This window comes from Rhea pennata, chromosome 17, assembly GCF_028389875.1.
Source record: "Rhea pennata isolate bPtePen1 chromosome 17, bPtePen1.pri, whole genome shotgun sequence".
NCBI lineage: Eukaryota > Metazoa > Chordata > Aves > Rheiformes > Rheidae > Rhea > Rhea pennata.
In genome coordinates, this window is record NC_084679.1 from 9,937,254 (window position 1) to 9,962,332 (window position 25,079).

A 25,079-nucleotide genomic window follows, 5' to 3' on the forward strand; every position below is an offset into this window, starting at 1 on the left:
AGAAAATATTTCATATCCTATTTCCTACTTTCCCATTATCTGGAGGATTGGTGGCAAAATATAAACCCTTTTCAGGCTTCAAAACCAATGCATCATCAAGCAAGCTAGGACCCAGCATGTAACAGAAAGGATGATCTGGTTAACCCATTTGAGACTGTTTATATTCCCCGTTTACCCACAAGAGACCTATTATTTTCATGAAATTGTCATTCTGCTCTTGGATGAGTCATGTAGGAGATGACAGCCAATTGATAAAAGAAGGTCCAAATGAGTAGTAATTGTTTCCTTGTTGCTAACTTGTCAACGTGACAAAATACAGAAGGAAGAAAATTGAGCAGAATTGATTTTTATGGCTTATATTTAATACCTTTCCTACAGATATATGTAAGGTAATGATTTTTTATTTTAATTCTGCAGATCCAAGGAGGTGATCCAACTGGAACAGGAACAGGTAAGATTGTATTTAAATTAAGCAAGCTGTTTTTGTTTCATGCACTGTGTTGTTACTTTTCTTTCAAGCCACCTTGTAGAATAAAATTTACTGATGACCTGTAGTCTTTATTAAGCATTTCTGCTTTAAAGCAGAGGTCCAGTTTTGTAACTATACTTTTATGGCATTTTGAACTATGCTTAAAATTCCATCCCTTATATTCTTAGTCTAAAACTTGGGCAGTCTTCCGTGTACAATTCTTGTTGGAACTTTGCTTGCTTTTTATCCCAGAAAATAAGTAAATAAAAATTATAATGGTTTTGTAGACAGCCTTTTCCAGGGTGAAGAACAAAGGAAGGAAGAGTCATGCAAAGCTGATTTTGAACATTAAATCTGAAAATTAGAGACCTGCCCCTGAATTAGTGGATGGCTAGATACCATCTCTTCTTCCAGCTGGCTGCCTTGAAAGGCCTAAGCTTCTCTTTTTCTAACTTTTAGAGATCAGTGCCACTAATTTCTTCTGCTTGTTCTATCTTAGTGATCTGTATTACACCAGTACTAGAAAAGGTTGAGAGACATAACAGCTACTCCTTGTGTGCCCTGAAGGGTGCTCAGGGCATTGCCTGCTCCCATGTCCACCATCCTGTGATGGCCCATGCATTTTTCTTCTGATTCATCATGCATCACATATGCAAAAGCACTGTATTCTTGTGTGTGTGCTTGCAGGTCATCCAAAACAGATGCCGTTGTAATTGCTAAATACTTAAACGTTCTTTATTTTTTAAGTAATATCACTGTGAGCTGCCCAATGTCTTTTTTTCTACTGCATACGTTAGTGCATGCAATGTATGTGCTGAATGCAGTTGCTGAAGTATGCGACTGTTGAGTGAAGCTGGTTAAAATTTCTGTTTTGCCCATTGACAAGAGATGTTACTCTATCTGCTTGGACTGTCAAAGTAAATGTTTTTTAGAAGGAAAATACTGATTCAAATCCCAAAGACATAATTAGGAACGTCTTTTAAAATGAGAAATTAAAGAGGTGTCAGGAGACTAGAGATACTTAATGGGTTGACTCAGAAACCTCTCACCCTTGTAGGCTGAAGTTCAGACCTTGCTAGGGAATGAAAATGAACTCGTTGGTGTCATTCTTGTCTCTATTTGTGCAAATGGTAAAACTATTAAAAGACAGCACAATTAATAGTTGGCAGAGGAAAGACCTATCACTGACCAGCAGCGCAACTACATTGAAGGTCAAGACCTAGCTTCAGGGCCAAAGCAAGTAGGAAGTAAAATGCATAGAAGAAAAGTATTTATGCGTATTCTGTTATTTTAAAAGAAGAAGTCTAATGATGTCTAGGTTTTTTCCATCTCATTTTCCTCTTTGTCATCTTAGTTAAATATGCATATACTGCAGACTAGGTGTCACGCAAACATCTGTAGAGGCTATTAAAGTTCTAATGAACTGGTCAGTTTACGCTCAAATAGGTATGACAGGTGTTGCAGATTTTTAGGCTGTTTGTGGTTATGGCAGAGTCCAGGTAATAGAGCCATCATCTTTGCAACTGAATGGGTTTGGGGTTTGGAACAGGGCTGAATTTTAAATATCCTTACTTAATCAGAATACTAAATAAAATGCAACTGCACAACCTGTTGAGCTACTAGATTTCTTCTGTGTATTTAATATTTATTTAAATGAAGCAGCTTAGCTGACAAAATGCAAATAGACTGTCAGGTTTTGTTCCCAGTTATATGATAGATTTTGCACACTTGAGTGTGAGGTTGGCACTACTTCACAAACTAATGTGTTTGCCTGCCTGATTTAGCTGGTATTTTGTGCTCTTATCTAATTGCATTGTCTTCAGTTGTGGTGTTTGGTTTTACAAAGCATCTCTGATTAACAGTTAATGAGCAAATAACTACAACTCTTTAAACCCTTTCCCGACAGTAAAGTGCAAGTATAGCCTTTCAAAATGTAAGTTTTGAAACTTTCTGATCAACTTTGCCGAACGTTTTATCTTGTGCTGAAAAGGAGCATTGGGATGGAGACTCGGAAACATTCCTACCTCTCCTTTAACAACAGGTGGAAAAATTAATGGGTGCAATCTTGATCCACAATTCATGTGGTCACAGTATTGTCAAGGAAATTTGGAAGACAGATGCAGTTTTTAATATTAGAGGAGTATGTTGGAGGGAGGGAATGACTGAAGATGGATAGTGTCGTGGATGGAAGAATTGGAAATGCTTCTGAAGTCATATTTCAGCATTCCAGGGGAAGCTCTTTTCATGTTATAGAGGGAAACTAAACGTGTGGTTTCTGCAATTGCTTTGTCCTGGATATGTAGGAAGGAAAACAGACTTAGATTTTAGCAGGAGACAGTGACAGGCTGTTGTCTGATAACTTTATGAATGTTGAAAGATTTCAAGCTCAAAAAAGGATGGTTTAATTTTAGGCATAAAGACAACTAAAATGTTTTCTGTCTTGTCCTTTAATTTGAGATGTCAGGCACACAGTAGCTTTAGATCAGTAGGAAACCTGTCTTAATAAACTATAAAACTGGCAGAAGAAAGGGGGGAGTGAATGCTGTTCCCTGAAACTCTCTGTTCCCCTGTACAAATTAATGAATTGTTTAGGGTTGGGTGGCTTAAATAATGTGAATATTTAAGTCTGTTTATGTTCAAGCATGTCTACTGCACAAGAAAGGACGTGTTCATCGTGGATTTAGCAGTGGAACCACTAGTTGGTTGCAAGTGACGTTCAAGAGCATTCTGGAATTGTTCTGCTGATTCTGATTAAATAAACTGAAATATTTCCCATATTATGTATGTGCATTGTGGACCTTCACAGTTCACCAGTGATATGAACTAAGCCTTAGGTAGGGTCATAAATGGTTTTAAATAGTCAGAGAGATTTCTAAAAGCAAATTGTCAAAATATCTATTGATACTAAGTTGAACATGGAGATCTCAATTATGTGGGTAGATTATTTACGTATCCCCCGAGCATGTGCTATCAAAACAGTGGTGAAACCCGAGGCCTGTCTGGCTCCCTGCTCTCTCCGCAGCAGTGTGGCTCGAGGAAAAGTACTGCCAGGCACCAGTGGAAGGGATGCTCCTCCAGCCTCCAGGGCTGTAAAGCTTTGGGCCCATTTCTAGGGAATAGCTGAAAGTAGTTTGTATATTGTTAGTGTGGTCATCAGAATTAGTGCGAGCTTTAGAGTAAAGCGCTGGATTTCAGTATTTTATACTTCTTTCACACAGGTCTTGCATGTTATTTGCGGTATGAATTCACTTTTGGATGTCTTCTGGTAGCTGGAAGGAGTTTTGATACATCTTTTACTCACGGTTTCCAGGAAAACAGTTGCATTGTCTAAAGTGGAAAAGACCATAGAGGTTTAATGGTCTTTAGAGGCTTATTTTGGGGAGTAAATAATTTGACTTCTGTAATATTTGAGAATTATATGAATAGGATGGGGCTTTTTCCCTGCCGCCTTTCCAGATATTTCCATTGGTAGTAGGAAAGACTAGTTGGAGGTTACCCTGTAAATTTGTATATTTTAAATGGCCAGAATTGTTTCTATTCGCCTTTTATAGGAAAACTTAAGACAGAACAAACCTCTTTTGTTTCCCTTTCCACAAAGGACCTTCCGCTTTAACTGAAATTCACTGGCTTTGAGGTTTGGAGGGGCTTTAAATGCCTTCTCCAAACTGATATGTGGATGGCACATTAAGCCTGTGTATATTTTTATTTTGTTATATCTATTTACTTATCCCTGTTCATCAACTCAGGAGCCAGAATAGACTTGTTCAGAAATCTTCCCACCATTTGGTTTGTGTCATCTGACATTCATCCCCTGTTCAGCAGCAGGTGTCAGGTTTATGGTTGCACCACCCAAATGCTTCGATGATCACCCACTCCATTACTAGATAAGCTCAGGGCTGCTCGGCTTCTGGGCGGGTTTGGGCACGTTCAGTGCAACATGACTGAAGGTTACATGTCATACATATATAGACTGCAACTATGTGCTCAGCTTGCAGGGATAAATGTGCTTTTGTTCTGGACTCATGTCACAAATGTAAAATGCCAAGCTGGTTATGCATTTGTGTCCCCGCTGAGTCTCTGTCTGACTGTCATTAGTGGAACTGTAGCCTAGTAAAGCATGTGAAAGCCAGTGATTTCTGGCACTCAAGAGTTGACCTTGGGATGGGAGGAGGGTAGAAGTTAGTGTTATGGCATCCTGAAGTTAAGATACCACACTAGGAAAAGACTGACGAGTAAAGTTCTCAGTAGCTTAACATAACTGGCAGACCTGCATTGCAGAGCACTTAGGTATACAATACCAGGCTGATACTTCTTTAGAGACCCAAACTAATTTTCTACAGCCTTGAACTTAATATTTCAGAAGAACATTGGGAGAGATTTTATTGTGCTGCTGGAGCTTATTTCTTTTCTTTAACAAAATAACCACCCATAGAGGCAGTATTCAGAGCAATCAGCTGAGTCACGGTCATTCTTTGTAATGATTAATTATTTGAAAATGAATTTTACATTTATGATGTATTTTTTTTCCTGCTGTTCATAACAACTCAGTGGTTGAATATTGTGAGTAATTCTGTCTAGCTCATGCTAGTGCAAAAGGAACGTCCGCTCTGCGTTTTCAGTGTTCCAAACAATAGAAGAAAATTTGCATGGAGGAAAAATAGGTTTAATATCATAAACCCTCTGTACAAAAGAAGGAGAACTATTCATAGGACATGACATTTTTAAAGCAGTGCGGGAATATTTCAGGTACTCTCACCTGCAACCTATTGGAAGCTTTTATGAATTGGCCCGTGTGCGCCTCTGTCCCTTTGTGAATCCCAGCGGGCACAAAGGTGGTGTTATAATAGCTGCAAAAGTCCAAGGCGCACTACCACCAGTAGATGGGAATTGCGTTTTGGTTGGCAACTAGCAAAGGAAAGCACTTTCTTCTCTCCTCTGAACTCTCAATAGCAAAGGGACTGCGGAGAGACTTGGTTGGTTCTGCAATGTGTTTCTGTAGCAAGAAAGGTGCCTAAAATGTCCCCAGTTTCAGGGCCGCTGTTCTTGTGTTGGCTGGAGCTTAGCAGAGGGAGAAGGGCAAGGCCTTTTCATCTAGTGGTGTACTCCTTTTAAACTGCCGCCCCGCTGAAAACCCAGCCTCTGCTGTGCGGGGTGACATGTACAAAATTAATGTTCTTTAATCATTGGGTTAAAGTGCTCTATCCTCTTATCTGAAAGGAGAGAAGTACTTACGTCTCTTCACCGGCTGAGCTAAGGCTTTCATATTTGCAAAGTGATTCAAGAATTTGACTTGGAAAGCTCTGTAGAAGTGTCAGATGTTATTATGCACTTCGTTGTTCCAACTGACAAGAAGAAAATTGCAGAAAGTAAGCCGTCATTTTTATGAATCAGAGCCCTCCTACTTCCTTACCACTGCCTTAGCAATTTTTATGCCAAAAAAAGGAAGGATTTTTTTAAATTCACAACTGTCATGAGTGATGATTCCCAGCCCACACCTGGGTTTTGGAATATTACATTTCTGAAGCCTGAGGTGCATCTCTCAGCTCCTTGGAAAAAAAATCGTTAAACTGTCTGAGATTTAAACAAAAAAAATACTTTCTGAAAAAATAATAGTTTTAGAAAAAAATTTAGACTACCAGAGAATAAGCTGTTTTAGTTTGCAAGACAATCTGAAAATGTAGCTTTTTTTCATTGTAGTTGCTAGCATATGATTGCTCTAGATGTCAATTTAGATCTATCTACCTTTTTGCTATCAGCACAAGATGCAGATATGAGACTGAGTAACTAATCATGCTTCACCTACAGTCTAGATATATATGGCTATCCTGCACAGAAATGATAAATGCAATTTTAATATTTGTGTGATGTGTGGTCTGTTTGATTTCACCTCTAATTCTTGGTTAGAATTAGGTAAATGTCTCCTCATATAAGAGAATCTTTTTCATTGTGCTTTTATGGAAAATGTGAGGAAGTGGCTCTCAGCTGCCTTCAACTTTGAATTTTAGGTATCTAGGTAGGTAAGTGATTTTTATTTTGTGGAATTTTGCAAAGAAATCTGTCCAGGTCTAGGAGGCTTTTAGAAGGCCAGGTTATTGCAGTAACCGATCCAAAATATGTTTTCAGCTTTGTGCAAATGAGAGGTCTGTGTGTGCAGGGTTATAAGAATGTGAGCTCCCTTTTGCACTCCCAGCACCAGTCCAGCCAAGTGGTAGTACCCACGTGGAGCCCTGCCTGCTGCCAAGGGGCTGTGCCTTTGATTGTGCCACTTTGGCACAGGATATCCCCCAGGATTTTTTTTTTTTTTTTTTTTTTTTTTTTTTTTTTTTACAGTACTTTTTCTAAAAAGGATCTCAAAAACATTGCAAGTCCATTAGGTTCCACTGTGACAGAAGATAACCTTATCTGGGAGTAAATTGAGAGGAAGGTGAAGTGACAGGCAGCAGTGCCAGCCGTGAACTTAAGACCTGGAGTCCGCTCTTGTTTTCCATGAGCTTTGCTTGCAGGCTGGGTAAGTCGGCTTGGGGGTGAGGTTTTTGCATCATCTTGGCTCCATATACAGCGAGTCGTGACGTGTGCTCTTCCAGAGGAAAATTTAGGGACTATGAGGAGCTTCCTTTCTTTGTGTGATATACAGAGAGTGTAAAATTAGAGAGCTAAAGTAAACAGTGCAGCTATTCCTCCTCCTCTTTCTCCTCCCTTGTCTGTATGCCTCCATTCTGCATGCGGAAATCAAGGTTGATGGCACATGCACACCTCCCATCAGGTTTGAGCATAAATGCAGTAAAACTTGCTCAATCCTCCAGAGTGCCTCGTAATTGCCATCAGTAGGTTTGGGGTGTGCAAGTTAATTTCCCAAGTTTATACTGGACTCTAGTAGAGAGAGCGAAATGTGGAAATCTGAACTTCCCCACTGCCCAAGCACTAGGCGTTGCGCTGTCACGCCAGTGTACTAACAGGGGATCTGTGCTTAATCTTCAGAGAGAGTCATTCTGGGTTTCAGTAATTAAAAAAAAATACATACATTTAACTTGCCATCTTTTAGCTTGCTGCGTCTGGTCCTGCTTCAGGCAGATACTTGAAGGTTGGAACGATTCCAGAGGTTAGCAGGAGTTTGTCAAACAGTCCGTTCCTGCTATTTTTAATTTAGGGAGAATACTTTCTTCTCCCCCCCCGCCCTTTAAAACGACAAAAATAACAAAACCCCGAATCATTCCTTTGCTGTGGTCTCACTGTGTCCCCTTGCCAGGCAGCGCTGCCAGGCCTCCCCGGCCCGGCGGCTCTGTCCTTTCGAGGACGTCTGGCCTTTGCGGCGAACGCTGTGCCGACCACGCTCTGTTCTTGCCTGCAGCACTTGGGCAGACAGAATTAGCCTTGGAAACAGCTGTATGGCAGACAGAGGGAGCGAGCGCCCAGATCTAATGCTCTAACTATCTACTAAAATAATTGTTCTTATTTCCAGAGAGCTGGAATGGACCGAAGTGAGCTGTTATACATATCAGATTAATTCTGACCCTCAGTGTATGATCTGAAACAAAATTACAAGAAAACAAGTATTCCAAAACCTGAAGACCATAGCTCATTGCTCCTGTCCGTGAGCTCTTGAGTCTGGTTGCTTGTGCCAGGAGAAGGGTCTCTCTCTGTCTTTCACAATTTTTTGCTTTCCCTTGGATTGTTTTTCTGACCAGCTGAGGTTTTGGGGTTGATTTCACCCTCTTACAGCAGCTTGACAGTGCTGTAATTCCAATATATACTGAGAGCATATGAAGGGTGTAACAGGCTCAAGGATTTGGCCGCTTGTGGCTGTGCAGCGTCTCAGTTGGATGTGTTTTTGTGTGCATAGTATCTGAAAACATCTAGACAGCAATTACTCCTCTGGTTTAGGATTCATAGCAAATGCATCTGCCTTACAAATAATTAGAAGTTCCTTCAAAGAGCTCCTTTGAAGTGAAATTATCTATTTTTCTTAGGGAAATTGGAATGAAGTTTATTACCTGGGTGCCCACAGATCCAGCTGCAGTAGAGTCCAGCGCTGCAGGGCCGCTCTCTGTCGGCAGAGAGAAGCAGGGGCGGCACGGGAGCGTCGTGGTGCTGGAGGCAGGCAGTCCTCATTGCTGCCAGGCTAGGCCAGATCACAGTGGCTCAAAACAGCATGACGTGGTTGTCGGCCTGCGAGAGGACTGCTTTTCTGCAGCAAAGCAGGCGCTACGCAGGAAACCCCTTTTAGCAAATAGGAACGTGCAAGGAGATTCATTAGCAAAGAAAATTATTATCTTCTGCCAAGACATTTTCTAATAGGTTGAACTCTTTGGATTTGTCTAGAAGAGCTGTTTTTTGGATCCATCTTTGGCATAGCAGAGTTAACTGTGGCTATACCATGCCCCTTTCACCCAGAATATAGCATTGGAAGAGGCTGTCATACAGAATAAAGCTGACGTAATTTATTTGATCTTAAAGTATTCAGTAGCCAAAGATTGCTGATGTAATTACTCCATCTCTACTCCAGATTACAGAAAATCCCTGTAGGGTTTGTTCCCTTTTGCTGCTTTTCATCAAACTGAAGAGCAGGCAACGTTCCACTCATCAATAAGTCTTTTGAACATGATTAATTTGATTTTTAAGTGGGTTAGTTTCTTCTAAAATTTCTTGCTTATTGAGTTCTACTGGCATTTGCAGCTGTCTACCTGTGATTCTTCATTTTCATGGGATCATCTAAAACCCTTTTCTCATCTGATACACACTTGTGATTTTCCACATAAGTTCTTATACGAGCCTGTTTTATTTCTGTTTCATTTGCTTCTTGCCTGTACAGCCATATCATCAAATTGCTTTTCTGTATTATGTATGCAAGTAGCTGTTGAGCACTGCAGATGCTTTACTGACCTCCTGCTTTGCGAGCAATATAGCTACTCTGGACAATTCCTAAGCTGGTTCTGCAGCTGGACCAGTCTTGTTGCCTGTTTGGGTAGTTTTGTTTGTTTTATTTTTAATGCTATCCTAAGTTTAAATATTCTTCATGGATTGTCAAACAAGATTATGGAGTTGACTGTAAAACTATGACTCATCTTAGCATTCTTTTTTTTCTTATTAAGAATGATCCTGGAGGAAAGTGAAAACGAAAATGTCAAATCTGTCATAAATAATGTAAAAATGACAGCCAGGAAGAGAGGTCTCACTGACCCTCTTTCTAGCCTTAGCTATAGAAAAGAAATCAATCTTGGAAGGCCAGGTCTGAGGCTGATGCAAAGTTTTATCAGCCTTTTGGGCATTTGTCTGTGTACATCATCCAAGCTTCTTGTCCAAAATATCTGATTTTTGGCTTTTAATTTGGAGGAATGGATATTCTCATTCATAGTTGTTTAGCTAAGAGTTAAGCATCTGAGCTTATAGTTCATGTGCTTAGCTAATTCTGTGAACAAGTTTCATCTCCCTAGTATTTTATTTCTGGAAGCAATACTATATCCAGAGTGTAATTAAACTGGTAATTTTTTGCTCTTTCTTTTGTCAGGAAACCACCTTTAAAGATTTAATATGTCTATCTCTCAGAAAGAAAAAAAGTACAATGGACCAGCAATAAAAAAATTAAATCCTTGACAGTTTTCCAGCGCACAGCATGTAATGCTATTAACAAGTCCCATCTGCTGCACTCACTAGCAGTGTGGAGACACAGAATTGTATTGCCAGTTGCAAACATTGATTTCAAGAGCATGCTCACCTATTAGCTTAGCAATAGAAATGGGGTGAGGATATGTTAGACATAGCAGTCAGGAGCCCCAGAAACTTTGAGTTTAATAGCAGTGTCTGTTATAAAATGTAGTAGGAAACTAATGAAAACAAACATTTATTCTATCTTTTTTTCTTTCAAGGTGGAGAGTCTTACTGGGGAAAACCTTTTAAAGATGAATTTAAACCCAACTTGTCCCATACAGGACGTGGTGTTCTCAGTATGGCCAATTCAGGACCTAATACAAACAAGTCACAATTGTAAGTAGTCACTTGCTTTCTGTGTTTTATCGTTTCCCTCTAGACACTGTGTCTTATACTATTAAGAAAAAAAATGACATTTTATGAGCTACTCTTTAAAGTTCAGTCAAGTGAAACGTTCTGTCAAGTGCTGCATATTGAAATCTGCATAGCTGCAGCTGCTCTTTCCCACTGTAAGAGCACCATGAAGTATGTCAAGAAGACCTGTGTTTTATCATATCATCATTAACTTATCTTTTCTGGTTTTGTAATTTGTAGTGTTTTCTTTTTCACAATGTCTTCCTACTGTTATTCTTCTGAAATTATTATACCTATCCACTCTGTTTAAATTTAGCCATATAGTGAAATTTTTGAAGACCTTGATGAAATAGAACGTATATTCTCTACCGATGTTACTTCTTTTAGTTGCCCATTTTTAAATAAATAAGAACAATTCTAGAGTATTCAAAGTGTAGAATCTAAGTGACAGTGCAGAATGTGGGATTGAAAATTATTTATTTTTCTGTGTACAAAAGCAGAATAAGGACTCAAATGAGAAAAAATGAAGAAGCAGAAAGAACAGCAAATGAAATTTTAAAATATTTTAGTAGTAATCATCTACTTTGTGTAATGTTAATGCGGACATTTGTCTGCAGTCTTTTTGAAGTGTTCTGTGTCACTGGAACCATTTATTGGTTGCTCTCTAATTACTGAAGTACAAAAAAGTTTGCCTTTATTGGTAGCCTTGAGGAGGGTCTGGGTGGGTAGCACACAGTGCTGGATGTTGGGACTGGGGAGCAAGGGAGGAGATTCTGGGTTGGTCTTCCAAGGTGCTGAGGTTTATTATAGCTTGGAAATTATGCAATGGTGTGATTAACTTTAATTAAACACAAGTGCTAGTCTAATGGTCTTTAATAGACTTACTCACGTGCTTAAGGCTAAACACATGTAGGGCAGTGTGCAGGACTGAATTGTTGTGGAGCTTATTTTAGACTGGAATTTTATTGCAAGTACTCAGTGCTAAGTTAGGGGAGAGTAGAGGCTTCAGAAAAAGGATCCAGGAAGCAGAAGTTACAGAGACTGTTCAGAAGTGATGTGCTGTATTCAGTTGCATCATCTGCCATTCCAAATGTGATCACCTACCTCCTGAGAGAATTTTTAAATGAATGTGAAATTCCTTTATATGTGAAATCCTTGAGAAACTCCAGCTACCTGTATTAATAAAATTTCCTTAGCGATATTTAAAAACTCTGACTGTTGTGACCTTACGAGCTGGGTGAAGAAGTCTCTGGGTAAGTGATAGTCCCTGCAATGCAGAACAAGGTGGGTTCATTGTGTAAAGTTAATGCAATGCAAGTACGTGCAGGTGGCACTAACCAGAGCTGGAGGGATGCTCAAGACTTCTCCCCCAGGATCAGCAGGAATTAGGTTAATTCCATTGACCTTATTTTATTTTGATTGTTCTGACTCTCTCTTTCTCTCTCTCTCTCTCTTTTTTTTTTTATTACAATATTGCTAATTGATCACCGGATAATCTAAGTACTGGATATCTGGGAATAAACTGGTGCACTGCGCATGTGCACAAGACTAAGATACAGTGTATGCCCTATGTAGGAGTTTGTATTCTCCACACTGTCTCAAAGCTTTTCCTAGGGCAAACTATGTCTTAATAGATTATCTGGCAGATTGCAGCCCCTGCTATTTGCAATCATATATCTTCCCGAGGCACTTGCTTATATGGAAAAGTGCTTCTGGAATGTTTATATATTTTTAGCTGTCTGTAATGTAGCGTAACAGATGGAGACAGGGAGGAGAGCCAGCACTGCCCATCCAGCCAACACAGACCATCGTGGTCTGCAAACCACAGTGATGGAAACCTCTGTCTCTTGCAGTCCAAGACTTCCAAAGAAATGTTAAGCTTTAGAGAAGAGTTCTAGTAGTGAGGGTTGTTTTGGATTTGGTATTTTAGTTCTCGTGTGTAGGTTTAAAAATAAAACTAGAATATATTAAAAGTCTTAAGTTTCTCAGTTTTTTTTCTGCCTCTAAGACTTTTAAATTTTCATCTATCATTTTTGTTACTTAAGCTCAAATTTGCTGGATGCAGAGAAAAAAGGATTGTGGGAAGGCCAATTTAATGGAAACAAAATGCAGAAAGTAAATATCCTGAAAAATGAAGTTCATACTGGCAGGTGGTTATTGAGTTGTATAACTATATTTGCTGGATACAAATTCTCAATCACGTACATGAGATGTACTTCACAAGCAGGAGCCAGGTCTTACTGCCCTGCAGTGAGCAGGGATACTATTTGCAGTACTATTAAAGGATGTTAGTAAGGTATAAATATGAGAAGTCCAAACTCCAGAAATCCAAGATGAAATCCACAAAACAAGAGATTGCTGAGAGCTGCTGGGAGGGGAGAAGACCCTGTTTCCTTGCAGGGGCTGCTCTGTTTCTCAGCCTAGCCAGCCGCAGCTGAGCCTTGAGCAGATAACATGCTAAATGTTATGTCTCTCTTCCTTCCAGCTTTATCACCTTCCGCTCCTGCGCATATCTGGACAAGAAGCATACAGTGTTTGGAAGGTAAGTGAGGGGTGATATCAAACCACAGTGTAGCAGACATGCTCCCTGGTGGGTATAAAGCCTGGAGAAGTATCTGGTGACTTCTGCAATTGAACTGGAACAAAATCCTAGCTCACAACCAGTTCATTTGATTGGGAGTGCATGACCAACCTCTCACCGGTGCCAGTCGTCAGGCTCTACTTTTTGTCTCTTTACCTCCCACCTCTGTAAACTGCCTTATTATTAAGAGTTTCCCTTCTGTATGTGGCGCTCTGGGGAGTCAGGAACAAAGTAATCAGCATTTGGTAACCAATCATCTTAATATTTGTGCACACTAATTGCTGAGATGCACAAGATTACCTCTTCAATGCTGCTTTCATCCTTTTAGGAACTGTCAACCAGTGAGTCAATCGACTGGTTTGTCTTCGTTGTGGGGCAGGGCGTAGAGCTTTTGCATAGATAAGGTCTTTTGGCCTTTTTCATTCTTTATCCCTGACATTCAGCATTGATATGTAGGTGTGTGTATGTATATGTATATCCACATACACACACAAAAAAGTCGGCAATGCCAGGATAGTGAGGGAACTTCAAATCATCCTTTATAGCAACTGCTGTAGTACTCCCAAAAGCCTTTTCCACTCAGGCCCTGATATATATATTACAGAATATATTACAAAATCTTTATATTACAGAGAGAAGGATGTACCTGTTTGCTCTTCATTTCTCCTGCTTCAGATACAAGTCCTGATTATAGTATTTACTAAGTGGTGCATAGCTGTTCTAACATATGCCTTGATGTGGTGATAGGCCAGGGAGTTTTACTAGCCTGCTTCGTTTGTGCTTCCCAAAGATTTTACAATAGTTTTTAAATGATTTTTTTTTCCCTAATTTTATCCATTTGCAAAGCAACAATGGAAAATAAACGCATGTGCTGTTTGCTTTGATTAGGTGTGACACAATAGAGCTGTACAATGAAAGTGATATATTTAATCCATCTGTTCTGCCTGCAAGTTCTTGAGGCAGGAGTTGGCTTCATTGTAGACTGTAGTAGTGCAATTAGCTCTGATACTGATTCTGCAGTAATTACTCCCTTTGAATTATACTTTCCTTCCTCAACTCTGTCCTAGCAAAATTTAAAGTTCCTTTGTCATTTGGTGAAAGCAGATAAATAAAACACATTCTAATACTGAAAGCTGAGAGCGAGTATATTCTTGCAGGAGTTAAATTACCGGTATCTTAGGACTGGTCTTTGTTGCAATTTCACTCAAGCTACAACTTGAGTCTCCTTGTAAAAATCCCATTAAATCTAATATGCTAATGCTGTTAACCTGAGCTTGCCATCTCATCAACTAATATTTGGGTTAAGACTGCTCAGCTGAAAATGTGACAGTTCTCCAGTTCTGGAAGCAGCCAGGCTTCACTTAGCATCCTGCAGTCTGACCGTGCCCTGTTTCCCAGGGGTGCCCCAGGTCGACCTTAGTTCGCTGAGAAAGAGCGTGGAGAGCGGCAGAGCTTCCTGCAGCGCAGGGAACGTGCTCCCAGAAACCTTGGCACTGTGCAGGACATTTCAAGCACCTTATGAGCAAAATAGTTCAAATGATGTTTCACACTGTGCAATGGCAGTTAGAGAGGAGTACTTGGTGTAGGTTACTCTGGTTAAATGTATAGCAAAGATATATTGAGTGGCGGTTTTAGCCTTTATTCTTGAAGTATCCTTGCCACTACAGAAACCTGAGTTTGGTTGCTATAAAGAATTGTTGCTGCTTTCAGAGAACTGGAAATGTTCTTAGTTAACTTTTTTTATTGTCTTAAAACCATATGTGGCTCCCTATATGAAAAATAACATCTTCATCTGAACACAGACCAAGTGAATTTTACCCTGGACACTCTTGTATGTAGAAAGATTAATCCAAAGAATGTCAAAAATGAAGATGCCAGAGTAGGTGCATTCCTATCATAGACATCCCATATTTATCTACAAATTGAATATTTGAATAATCAAATTTACCTATAGATTTAATATAGAGGCCCAATCTATGCAGATCTCAAGATTTGTATTCTACAGTGAAAATTCTATAGCTGTTTTTACCTGTATTTGTTTTTGTAGGCCATAAAAGCCAGACGACTGAAGAGATCATATCTTTAGTGCAACTCTAGCTTCATTTTGCTATTTTAGATCCTGGGTGTTTCCAGGATTTGCAGTCTGTATCTGATCTTAGACTGTATAATACAATAATATCTGGGAAGCATATCTAGGAATGATATCTCGGGTTAAGAATAGAATGAAACCATGAAATCAGAATTCTTTGTTTCCATGAATGTTAAATTGAATTGTCTTAACTGGGTGATTACTGGCCTATTGTGACTTTCACATAGATCTGAGGATTACTTTTTTTTCAGTTAATATAAAAGCTGAATCCTCTCTATGAGCGCTGCTCTACCCTCAGCTATTTCTGTGCAGCTCTGGTTCATGTTAGTGTGTTTGACGTGTGTCTTGGAGAGCAGAATTTGACCAAACAGGTCAAATGTAAACTTTACAGAACTTTTCAGAGGCTTTTCGTAATTCTGAGAAGCGCAAAAAAAGGGCAAAAGATCAAGAATTCTCCCTTCCTTCCCCCCTTTTTTGGTCTTGTGTGGCATAAGACATTGAAAAGTTCCTTCTCTGAAGAACTGCATTTTATTCGTGTCCCCACTAGTTTGAAATCCAGCTTTTGAATGGTGGTTGTTATTAGGAGTTGGACGTTTGGCTATTAAGTATGTTTGACAACCACAGCAGCTGGGAAGAGAGTCGTGTCGTGAGTGTGCTGCCGACCATGGCAATAATGCTGATGGATGTTACTGAAACCCAAGGAGATAATTTGGGCATGGAAAGGGAGCAAGAATAAGACAGTGAGTGAGAAGTGAATGCCTTCCCTCAAAGGTGCTGCGTGGCTTTCCTGCTCCAGCAGAGCTGCCTCAATTAACTTAGTAATTACCATTTCTAGTAATTACCATTTCTCCTGACACGGAGAATGCTGTAATTACCTTGAAAACTAACTACTGGCTTTTGCTGGTTTCTAGCTGCCTGGTAAGAGGTTTAATGTAGAAACCCAAATAATGTAAACCAACTGGTACTTGCTCTTCCATGCTGCTGCGCCAAGGTGGTCCCTCCTTAATGTGCAACGACTGAGAATTCAACGGCTGCATGAGCTGCGTGAGCTACAGGGATAGTGCAGCCAAAACGGCCAGTTTAGGCTAACGTTATTGTCTGTCACTGGCATGCTTTATGAAATTTAGATGCAAGCACATCCTGTCTGTGTTTTTGTTATATTTTATATTACTCCAGTGGCTCATAGCGCCAGTGGGTCAGAGATATAGTACATTTGGCCCTTTAAAAGTGGAAACAAAGATAATTTCTGTCGCAGAAGGTTGAACATGTAAGTAGAAAAGCGCCTGCATAAAGATACAAGTAAGCTACAATAGTGACCTGTTTCAGCCTCCCTTTCACCTAACAGCTTGTACGTACTTGAGAATCAAGGGAAAATGAAATGGCTTTGGATGCTTTTGGGGAACCCAATCCAAATTTAAAGGGGTACATGAAAAACTACATGTTAAAATCATTGTGGAAAGGGATGGAGGTGTCTGGATCACCAGGAAGGCAGAAATGATCTCTGAGAATTTTGGGGGAGATTTAGGACAAGGAGGGCCTGCTGGGCTCGCGAGTGAAGGTGCCTTGCAGGTATGCAGTGTGATAAAAGCAAGGCACGAAAAGGAGTGACAAGCAAAGTGGCGGGGGCAGTGACAAAGCTGGAGGTGGTCGGCGCAGCAGCTTGCTCTGTTCATTAGAGCAGCACATGTGTTTGCCGAGGTCTGAGAAAGGCACGTGGTGACAGAGACAGGAGACGAGAGTTTGGAAGATGATTTTTCACTTTGTATGTGGCTGCTTGCATCTGTCTTGCACAGATCTTTAGCTGCCTGGAAACTTCTGCCACTCATTCCTCGTTTCTGATGTTCCCAAGAATAACAAAGAGGGTGGTTTGGGAAACCTCAGACTTGGTCAAAGTGGAGGCATGCGCCTGTAGCTGATGTGCAGTCAGCTTCAGCTTCTCTTTTGCTTCCTCCTTCCCTTGCCAGATGCTTTTGTGGGAGGCTGTTGTGTTTCCCAGGATGATCATCATTCTGTATTAAATACGCCTTAGCCTCTCTTCGAGGTTCTGTGTTGCAGTACTGTTGAACAGAGCAATAAAAGCAACTATTGTCCTTTAAAGTGATTAGCTACTTATAACTACTGCTATGTGCTGTTCAGCTCTCTAGGTGTAGTTAAATAATGCATGCCGTCTGTTTCCATTTGTAACGTTCACTGTATGATTTGAAGTGGTGAAACCTCACTGCCTTCTAAGCTGGGAAACTCACGTTTTTGATGCTCTTTTGCTTTAGTACATCTGAAGAACAGAAATTGTATGACAGGGAAAGAAGAGCTGATTTTATTGCCGAATCTGTTCGGGGAGCCTGACGTAATTTTGCTCTGCAGAGTCTGCTCCCCAGGCAGCAGGACAGAAGTGAGGAGCGGAGGGGGAAGTAAGAGGCACCCCCGTGGACCACATCACGGTGGTGTGCCGTAGATCTCTGCGCTCTCAGAGCTGGGCTGGTGGCTGTAGCATGTCTCAGGACAGTTGTATGATCTCTAACGATGAACCCTGTGCCAAAGCAGAGAAATCCTTATGTGCCAAGTTCATTTGTTGAGTCTAGTTTCAAAATACTGTTTTTCCAAGTTACTCTTGTTTTTTCAGTGCTGTCATTACTTATCTCTCCTCCTAGTTTAAGCCCTTAAGAGATGTTTTGACTGCTTCCTTGTTGCAGATCAGAAATGTTTGCTGTGTTTCAGATCAGTGTGTTCATAGAAAACATGTTGTACTAAGTGGACGTATGTGTTTGTGAATGTTTATATGTTGAGGGGGTGTATAAATACATGTATTCTTTTTGTAAAAATAAGCTTGAGGGCAGAATGCATTTACAAAACAAAGTTTCCTTCTGGTTTCTGTTTGCAGTTAAAGCATTTTTTTTCACAAAGTCCAGACATTGTTCTTGTATTGTCTGCTAGCCAGGAAACTCTATCGTCTTGGGCCACTGCCATCACCAGCATTGCATAAGGCTTAATTCTTATAGTTCTTCTAAACAAAAGCATGAGAAATAGGAAGTCCATGTGTGAATGTCTGTGAGACTTCTAGGAAGTCACATTTTTTTTTGGGGGGGGGGTAGCGCTAACTAATGTGGAAGTGAAAATTTGCTTGGCATGTTGCAAATGAATAGAGCTCCCCCAGATATTCCACTTAAGCTTTATGCAAAGCTATTGCAGTGATTATGAGACAAGGTTACTAGTTTGCAAAACGGAGCCATAACAGGAAGTAAGATTTTAAATTACATCTGTAAATTTGAGATGTAAAGATTTCCAGTGATACTCAGTCCAGGTTTCAAGAAAACAGAATTGCACAAGTAAGGGTAGGTGCATGCTTTTGTTACTATGCTAGCGCAAAAAACTGGATGTACCTACCTCATCATCCATGCTTAAGTGTAATGCAACATTTATCAAGCTCCACTAAAAATACAACAAGCTGTCTCAGGGATGCTGAGCTAAATATATAGTTGAGATCATCATTTCTCTGTTCAACATCTATTGGAAGCAAACAGCAAAGCAGTTTCAGTTCTTCTAATGCAAGTGGTGTCTTGAAGGTACTTTTCTTTTCATTGCAGGTTGTCATCTGAACATCTGCTTAAACCTCACCAAAGTTTACTTGGTCAATTTAAAACAAAGTGTGAATGACCCCTTTCAAATGAATAGTGGTTCGTGTGCAGGCCTGAAACAGTGGAGGAGGTTAAACTTGTTTCTGCCCTTCGCCCCCCTCTTTTCTGCTGTGCTCCAAACTTAGCACAGCTGATGCTGACTGAGAAAGGCTGACGCAGTGTCAGGGATATTGGTCCAAACTTCCGGAATTTACGTTTAGTTGTAATGAAAATGATATACAGAGTTCCTTATGTTGGGACTCATATTTATTAATAGTGCAGATTTTATCTCTTTTTGTAAAAAGTTAGGGTAATATTTAATAGTGGCTCTTTTAAAGATTTTTTTTGCATGCTTTGATATACTTATCTGATAGTCTTTTCCACATATAACTTCTACCATTTTTTTTAATCAGATGTATGAGAGAGCCTTTCTTTCTAAGCCCATAATGTGTGTTGTGGGACAGGCAAAAAAAAATCATCAAAACTTCTCAATGTAGCATGTTTGTTGTGTCATTCTGTATGGAGTAATTTCTTTAATGGATGTCAGTGCATTGGCTTAGACACGTTATATCTTGTCATATTGATGTTGGTACTGCAATGAAGCATAATGAGATTTGACAATAACAACATACAACATTTTCAGAGCCTTCATATGTGTTGTCTCCCCACTTAAACAAATCAGAGGAAAGTTTGCAAAATCCTTCATGGGTTCCGTTGGAATATTTATTTTTTTGCATCTTGATGAGTGCCCTGATTAATGTGTGGTTCTGTTTTTACTGGATAGGTGACCTTTGCAATTGGGTGGTGTTCTTTATGGATTTTAATTTTTACTGAAGAAGCACCTAGCTCAGCTATGCCTGATCCTTGACAAGGCTTCCAAGTACTACCCTAACAAAAATGACTAGTAAATTATTTCCAGTTCCTGTGGTCATAACTCTCTTGTCTGAGCAAATTTGTCATATACAAATTCATTTTTATGATATGTTGGTATTACAGCAATGTCTAAAGATGTAAGCGGATATGGAGTCTTCCCTGTGCTGACACTGTAGTATGCATAGAAATACTCTGTGCAAAAGGTTAGAGAAGGCAGGGTATGACAGAATGCAATTTTCCCTTTTAGAGCCAAGCAAATAAGAAGAAAAGAATGATATGCCCTGTAGGCCCATCGCTCCAGTGACATGGGAAGGACATCGTTCCATCAAATGTAGTCAAAGATAGTGAGTGAGGCGCATCCTTGCTAGAAACCATTCATGAACATAAGGAAAACTTCTAGAGGCAACCAAAGCTGGATTTTGGGGAACTGTTGCCATAAAAGAGCCTTCATCTCTCTGTGGGAAGAGGGCAGGAACATCAGACTGATACCGTGGCCCAAGGCAAGGTGTACATTTAGCTAGTGTGCTCCTTGTAGCCAGGAAGGCTTGGCCAGAACAGGAGCCTGCACTGGGACCTGCATCCTTGGAGCACTTTCTCCCTCTCTTCAGGACATGCCTTCAGTTTCGAGTGGAGTTGGTTTAGTATCTTAATTTGCAACAAGATGCAGATTCTGTTATGTCAAGTCAAACTTTACCACAACAACAAAAATGATAGAAGGTATTAAAACAGCCTAGGTCCATAAAAAGTCTCAGCTGGCACTTTCTACTTGTATTATTTTATGGCATCAGAATGGTAGAGCTAAAAGACACCAAAACACCTTGAACATAACAACTTTCTGCCTTCTTGCCCCTCACCCTTTATAGTTGTGTCAAGATAGTCTGTATGTAGGTCATTTGCTTATGACCTCTGAATGCCGTGTTTATCGCAGCCTTTTAAATGTTCAAGTGACAAAGTATTCCCAGTAATGTTTAATTAGCCCCGTGAATGAAGATTTGAGAGCATCACCAAAATGCATTAGGGCTAATAGTGTGGGAGGTCTAGCTACGGGCTAAGGGAATACTCGACTGAGATTTCCAGTGTGTAGCTGATCTGGCTATTTCAGATTATCAGAACCTAATTAAATGAAAACATACGAGAAGATAATGAATGGGGCTGTTGGATAGAAAATCTTCCAATATTAAATCAGGAGTTTGCTTTAGGGGCAATGAAAATGCAGTGAATGTATCTTAGGTTGTGTTTTAATCATCAGTATTGTAAATGAATCTGATATTGGCCTGGAGGAGGATTTTAAAATTGTGTTTGTTATGAACTTTCAAAAGTTCATGCAGGGTTTTAAAACCCTGTCTGGAAAAATTCCCCCAGTGTGCTACCTCCAGCTGCAAACAAATGAGTCTGTTCTAGCTTGCGTAAATGTTTTTCAATTGCTCTTAGAAGTCATGACCTGTTACAGAATATCGATAGACCCTTCAAGATTAAAAAGGAGAGGTTTGGAGTAGTAGTGCAACAGCAGCAAAGCGTTAGCAAGAACAGAGCCTGCAGGGCAGGTGTTCAGTAGCTCCTTTCTGACTTGGATCATTTTTTTTTCTGTAACTAGGTCTTTCTTTTCAGTCTTGTTTAGTGTCTCTTCTTCCCAGCAGTGCTGCGGTGAGTTGCAATGAGGGACAGTGACACTGTGCTTAGCGTGCGAGGTGTTAAACGTGAAGGACCCGCTTGCCTCTCAGGCTGCTGTGGTCACTGTTTCGTACGGCTGATGCAGCTCTTGGAAGGAGCCCGTGAAGGGTGGGAAGAGCGTGGTGGGAGGGAGGTTTCTGCTCTGTGCCGCGTCTGCGGAGAGACCAGCAGTGGTGAGGGCTGCTGGCTGGGAGGACTGTCATGTTGGGGCTGGATGGAGCTGCCTGCCCGGGAGACACCCGGGAGAGCAAGGTTTTACAACAGAAGCTCACAAATGCATCAAATACTAGTAAATATGGGGTGTGTTTGGACTGAGGTATACAACCTCATTTTGAAAAAGTTGAGCTATTGCTCGTTTCATCGCTATAAAATCAAGAGTTAAGTAATAAAATACTCATTGCTAAAGAAAAATCACCATACAATATATGTAGAGTATCTCTGAGCACAGATTTCATGAAAGCATGAAAGAATTTGAGCTCAATACAATTTTTCAATGTGAAAAATTGTGGTTTTTATAAAACTGTTTCAGAATCCATAAATAGCTTGTTTTTTTCTGAGTGAAAATTGCTGTTAAAGAAATCCCATAGCAGAGCAATTCAGGTTTGCTGTTGTATGTTATGGCAGTAGTAAAACATCAAACTACAGAAGTTACCATGTTTGTATGGAGAAGCATATAGATGAAATGTCCTGAATTCCCTGCTTTCCCAGACCGAACATGCCAGTAGAAAGGGAAGCCTGTGGGATTGCAAGCTTCGAGCATCCACTGGGGCTTTGGTTTTGGAGAGCCGCCCCCGTCCGCGACTGCCCCATTGGGGAGGTGCAGCACCCGGGAGAGGCCCGTCCCTTAGCGTGCGGGAAAGGTTGCTCTGCGGGAGGAGGTGGTCTGCTTTTGCAGGGACAAAGGCTGAACGTTGGTTTATCGAGCTGTCTAGAAATTTGAGGGCAGAATTTTCTTTTTCTATTAAAAGCCCTGAGTGTTCAGCAGCAGCCCGGGGAGCACGGCAGGGTCCGACAGAGCTCTGCCTTGCTTGGAGCTCGCGCGGCAGATCCACACCAGCAGCTCTGCCTGGCCCGTGACAGCCAGGGTCTGCACGGGGAGGCAGCAGAGCTCACGGCCCAGCCCCGGACTCCTCCAGCTCCAGGATCAGTCTTCGTTAGAGCGGCTCTGGCTTTGGTTGTCCCACGGCCATGCACATGGGCTGTGCTTCTGATTCGCAGCCATGTGTTTGGCCATATTAAAGCAGCTGTTCAGCTGCAGCCTGCCTTTCTGAGGGATCTGGATTGCTCTGCATCAATGGCCTGTCTTCGTTATTTACTGCTCTTCTAAGTATAGCTGTTTGCAAACTTAATTGGGGATGATGACGTGGATAAAAGTGTTAAAAACCTTGCAACCAAGATCTGATCCCAGCAGGACCCCTTTGGAAACATACTGACTCAGTGGTTCCTATTTAAAATTGAGATTTTGACATCTGTCAGCCAATTTCATATTTAATGTGTGCTGTGTTCACTTCATATTGTTCTAGTTTCTCAATCAAAATATCAGCTGCCTTCCAGAAGCCTGTTCCACTGACACCGTTATCCGTATTAACCACATCTGTTGTCTCAAAGATAGAAGGTTGTTTGACAGAATCTGTTTTCCACAAAACCTTGTTGATTGCCGTTACTTATTTCCTTTCTTTCTTAATCATGTCCTCTCTCTGCTATTCCACTATTTTGCTGGGATGGATGCCAAGATGACAGACTTATAATTATCTCGGTCACCCCATTATCCTTTTAAAATATCCTTTTCTGGAACTTTCCCATTGTTTCACACATTTTTGAAAATGAACAAGCAACAGTCCAGGAATTCTTCAACCTAAACAGCTTGAAGCAAGTATTTGGATATCTGACTTGAAAAATCAGGGTTCTGACATCCTCCCAAATAAAACCTGCGATGAGAAGGGTCCCAGTAATATCTCTTGGCTGTGACTTGGTGCTCTGCTGCTTTCCCAAAGCCTTCAGAGAGCTGGCAGGCGGGATCCTCGTGCTTCCCATGCGCCCTTGTGCTTCCACATGATTAATGTCGTTATGGGCAGGCCTAGCATTTTTTCTAATATTGCTGTAGCATAGTTATGATTTTCTCTCTTCTAATAGCACTCTTTCTGATGCAGAATAAAAAAAATAGTTAAAAATCAGAAGTTAATGAAAACATTTGCTTTCTTGACCAAGACTGTTAGTTTAGTTTTCAAAGCTCATGGGGGCAGGAAATGAACTCCAAATGTATGGCTGTAAATTTAGCAAGTGAATCCACTTAGAAATGGGTTTGTGTCTTCATGCTCAAACTGCTGTGTACAATTGCTCTTTCTCCATCTTGCTGGTTTGCGTGCATTAGAAAAGCTATTTGGTTTTAGACAAATGTTTTTGCTTTGCCTCTTTTGACCCTTTCATGTTCTGTTTAAATTGAAATCTCGTTTGAAAAAAAATTCCGTACCTTCCACACTGAATTAGGTTATCTTAAGTCTTCCAAATATGGTTGCTGATTCTCCTTCCCCTAAAGACGATGGTTTAAAAGCTTGGATAATCTGAAAGAGTAATGGACAGAAAATAGATCTAGACTATAAGGGTGCAGAAATATTTTGAACCTACTGTCACAGCTGGAAATCATGTCTTTCATCTTTTTCAGAGTGGTTGGTGGCTTTGAGACTCTGACTGCTATGGAGAACGTGGAAAGTGACCCCAAAACAGACCGTCCCAAGGTAATTCAGAAATGAAAGCAGGTGTGCAGCAAGGAGCTAACCCTTGTCACGATGCACTTCACTCCACTGCTAGCTCTCTGAAACAGAGCTTGGAGAGGATGGAGCAACTTGAACAACAGCTCCTAATTGCTCTTTTCTCTCCTGCTCTCAGGAGGAAATACGAATTCAGTCAACGACTGTTTTTGTTGATCCATATGAAGAAGCAGATGCCCAGGTGAGGGTAGAAATTTATTTATTTATTTATTTATTTATTTATTTTGGATAGCCCAAAGCCCTTCCTTGCAGGACTCTGTAACTTGGTAACTTTGATTTTTATTCTGATTGGTCCCTCGCAGAATCCCTGCTTCTCCCGTGCTTTTTCTTCCTGTTTCTCTTTGCCTTTCTTCCTACATCCTGCTAAACATGGCCAGCCCTCTTACACAGGTGATTGCCGTTTGGCAAGGCTTTGTATGCGAGAGCCATCACTGCTGTCTTGATGTAGCCATCTCGCAGGGCTCCTGCTCCATCCTACTAACCATGACTTCCCTTCCCAGTGCCCACAGCACATGCTGGGGAGCTGCAGGTGAGGAGGGAGAGATGAACTTCTTCATAACAGCTACAGACAGCCCATTTGTAGTTGCCCTGGAGATCTGGCTTCTAAAACATGCCCTGTAATCACAACAGCACTCTTCGCTATTTTAGAGTGTTTTAAAGTTTCAAAATGCTTTAGGCATTGCCTCTTCACTGTGATCTAGCTCTTGTAACAGATTGTGCTGTTTGCTTCCTACAGGTTGCTGCAGAAAGAGAAAAGGTCCAGCTAGAAGAAGAAGCAGCCAAAACAAAAGCTGAGGTAGCCCCACCAAAGAAAGAGATCGAGATGCCTAAAACTTACCGGCAGGGGATTGGAAAATACATTAACATGGCTGCAGCGTAAGTTCCTTGCCCGACTGATCTTTGCTTAGTGCTTCAGTTGCCTTTGCTGCTGGATCCTAACACTACCCAGTGCACTTGCTCAGGGCTATTCGCCAGGACTCTGTAACAGGCCAAATGTTTGTTTTGCACCATCTCTTTG

General features: G+C 40.8%; 1 protein-coding gene across 1 annotated transcript in view; it reads left to right on the forward strand.

The window, feature by feature from the left end:
- PPIL2 (peptidylprolyl isomerase like 2) overlaps nucleotides 1–25,079 on the forward strand; it is a 76,231-nt gene that overhangs the window by 48,439 nt on the left and 2,713 nt on the right. The window contains exons 14-19 of the mRNA XM_062590263.1: nucleotides 418–451; nucleotides 10,333–10,450; nucleotides 12,954–13,010; nucleotides 23,956–24,028; nucleotides 24,180–24,242; nucleotides 24,798–24,937. Of these exons, the coding sequence (XP_062446247.1) occupies nucleotides 418–451; nucleotides 10,333–10,450; nucleotides 12,954–13,010; nucleotides 23,956–24,028; nucleotides 24,180–24,242; nucleotides 24,798–24,937 (485 nt within the window). The remainder of the gene's footprint in view (nucleotides 1–417; nucleotides 452–10,332; nucleotides 10,451–12,953; nucleotides 13,011–23,955; nucleotides 24,029–24,179; nucleotides 24,243–24,797; nucleotides 24,938–25,079) is intronic.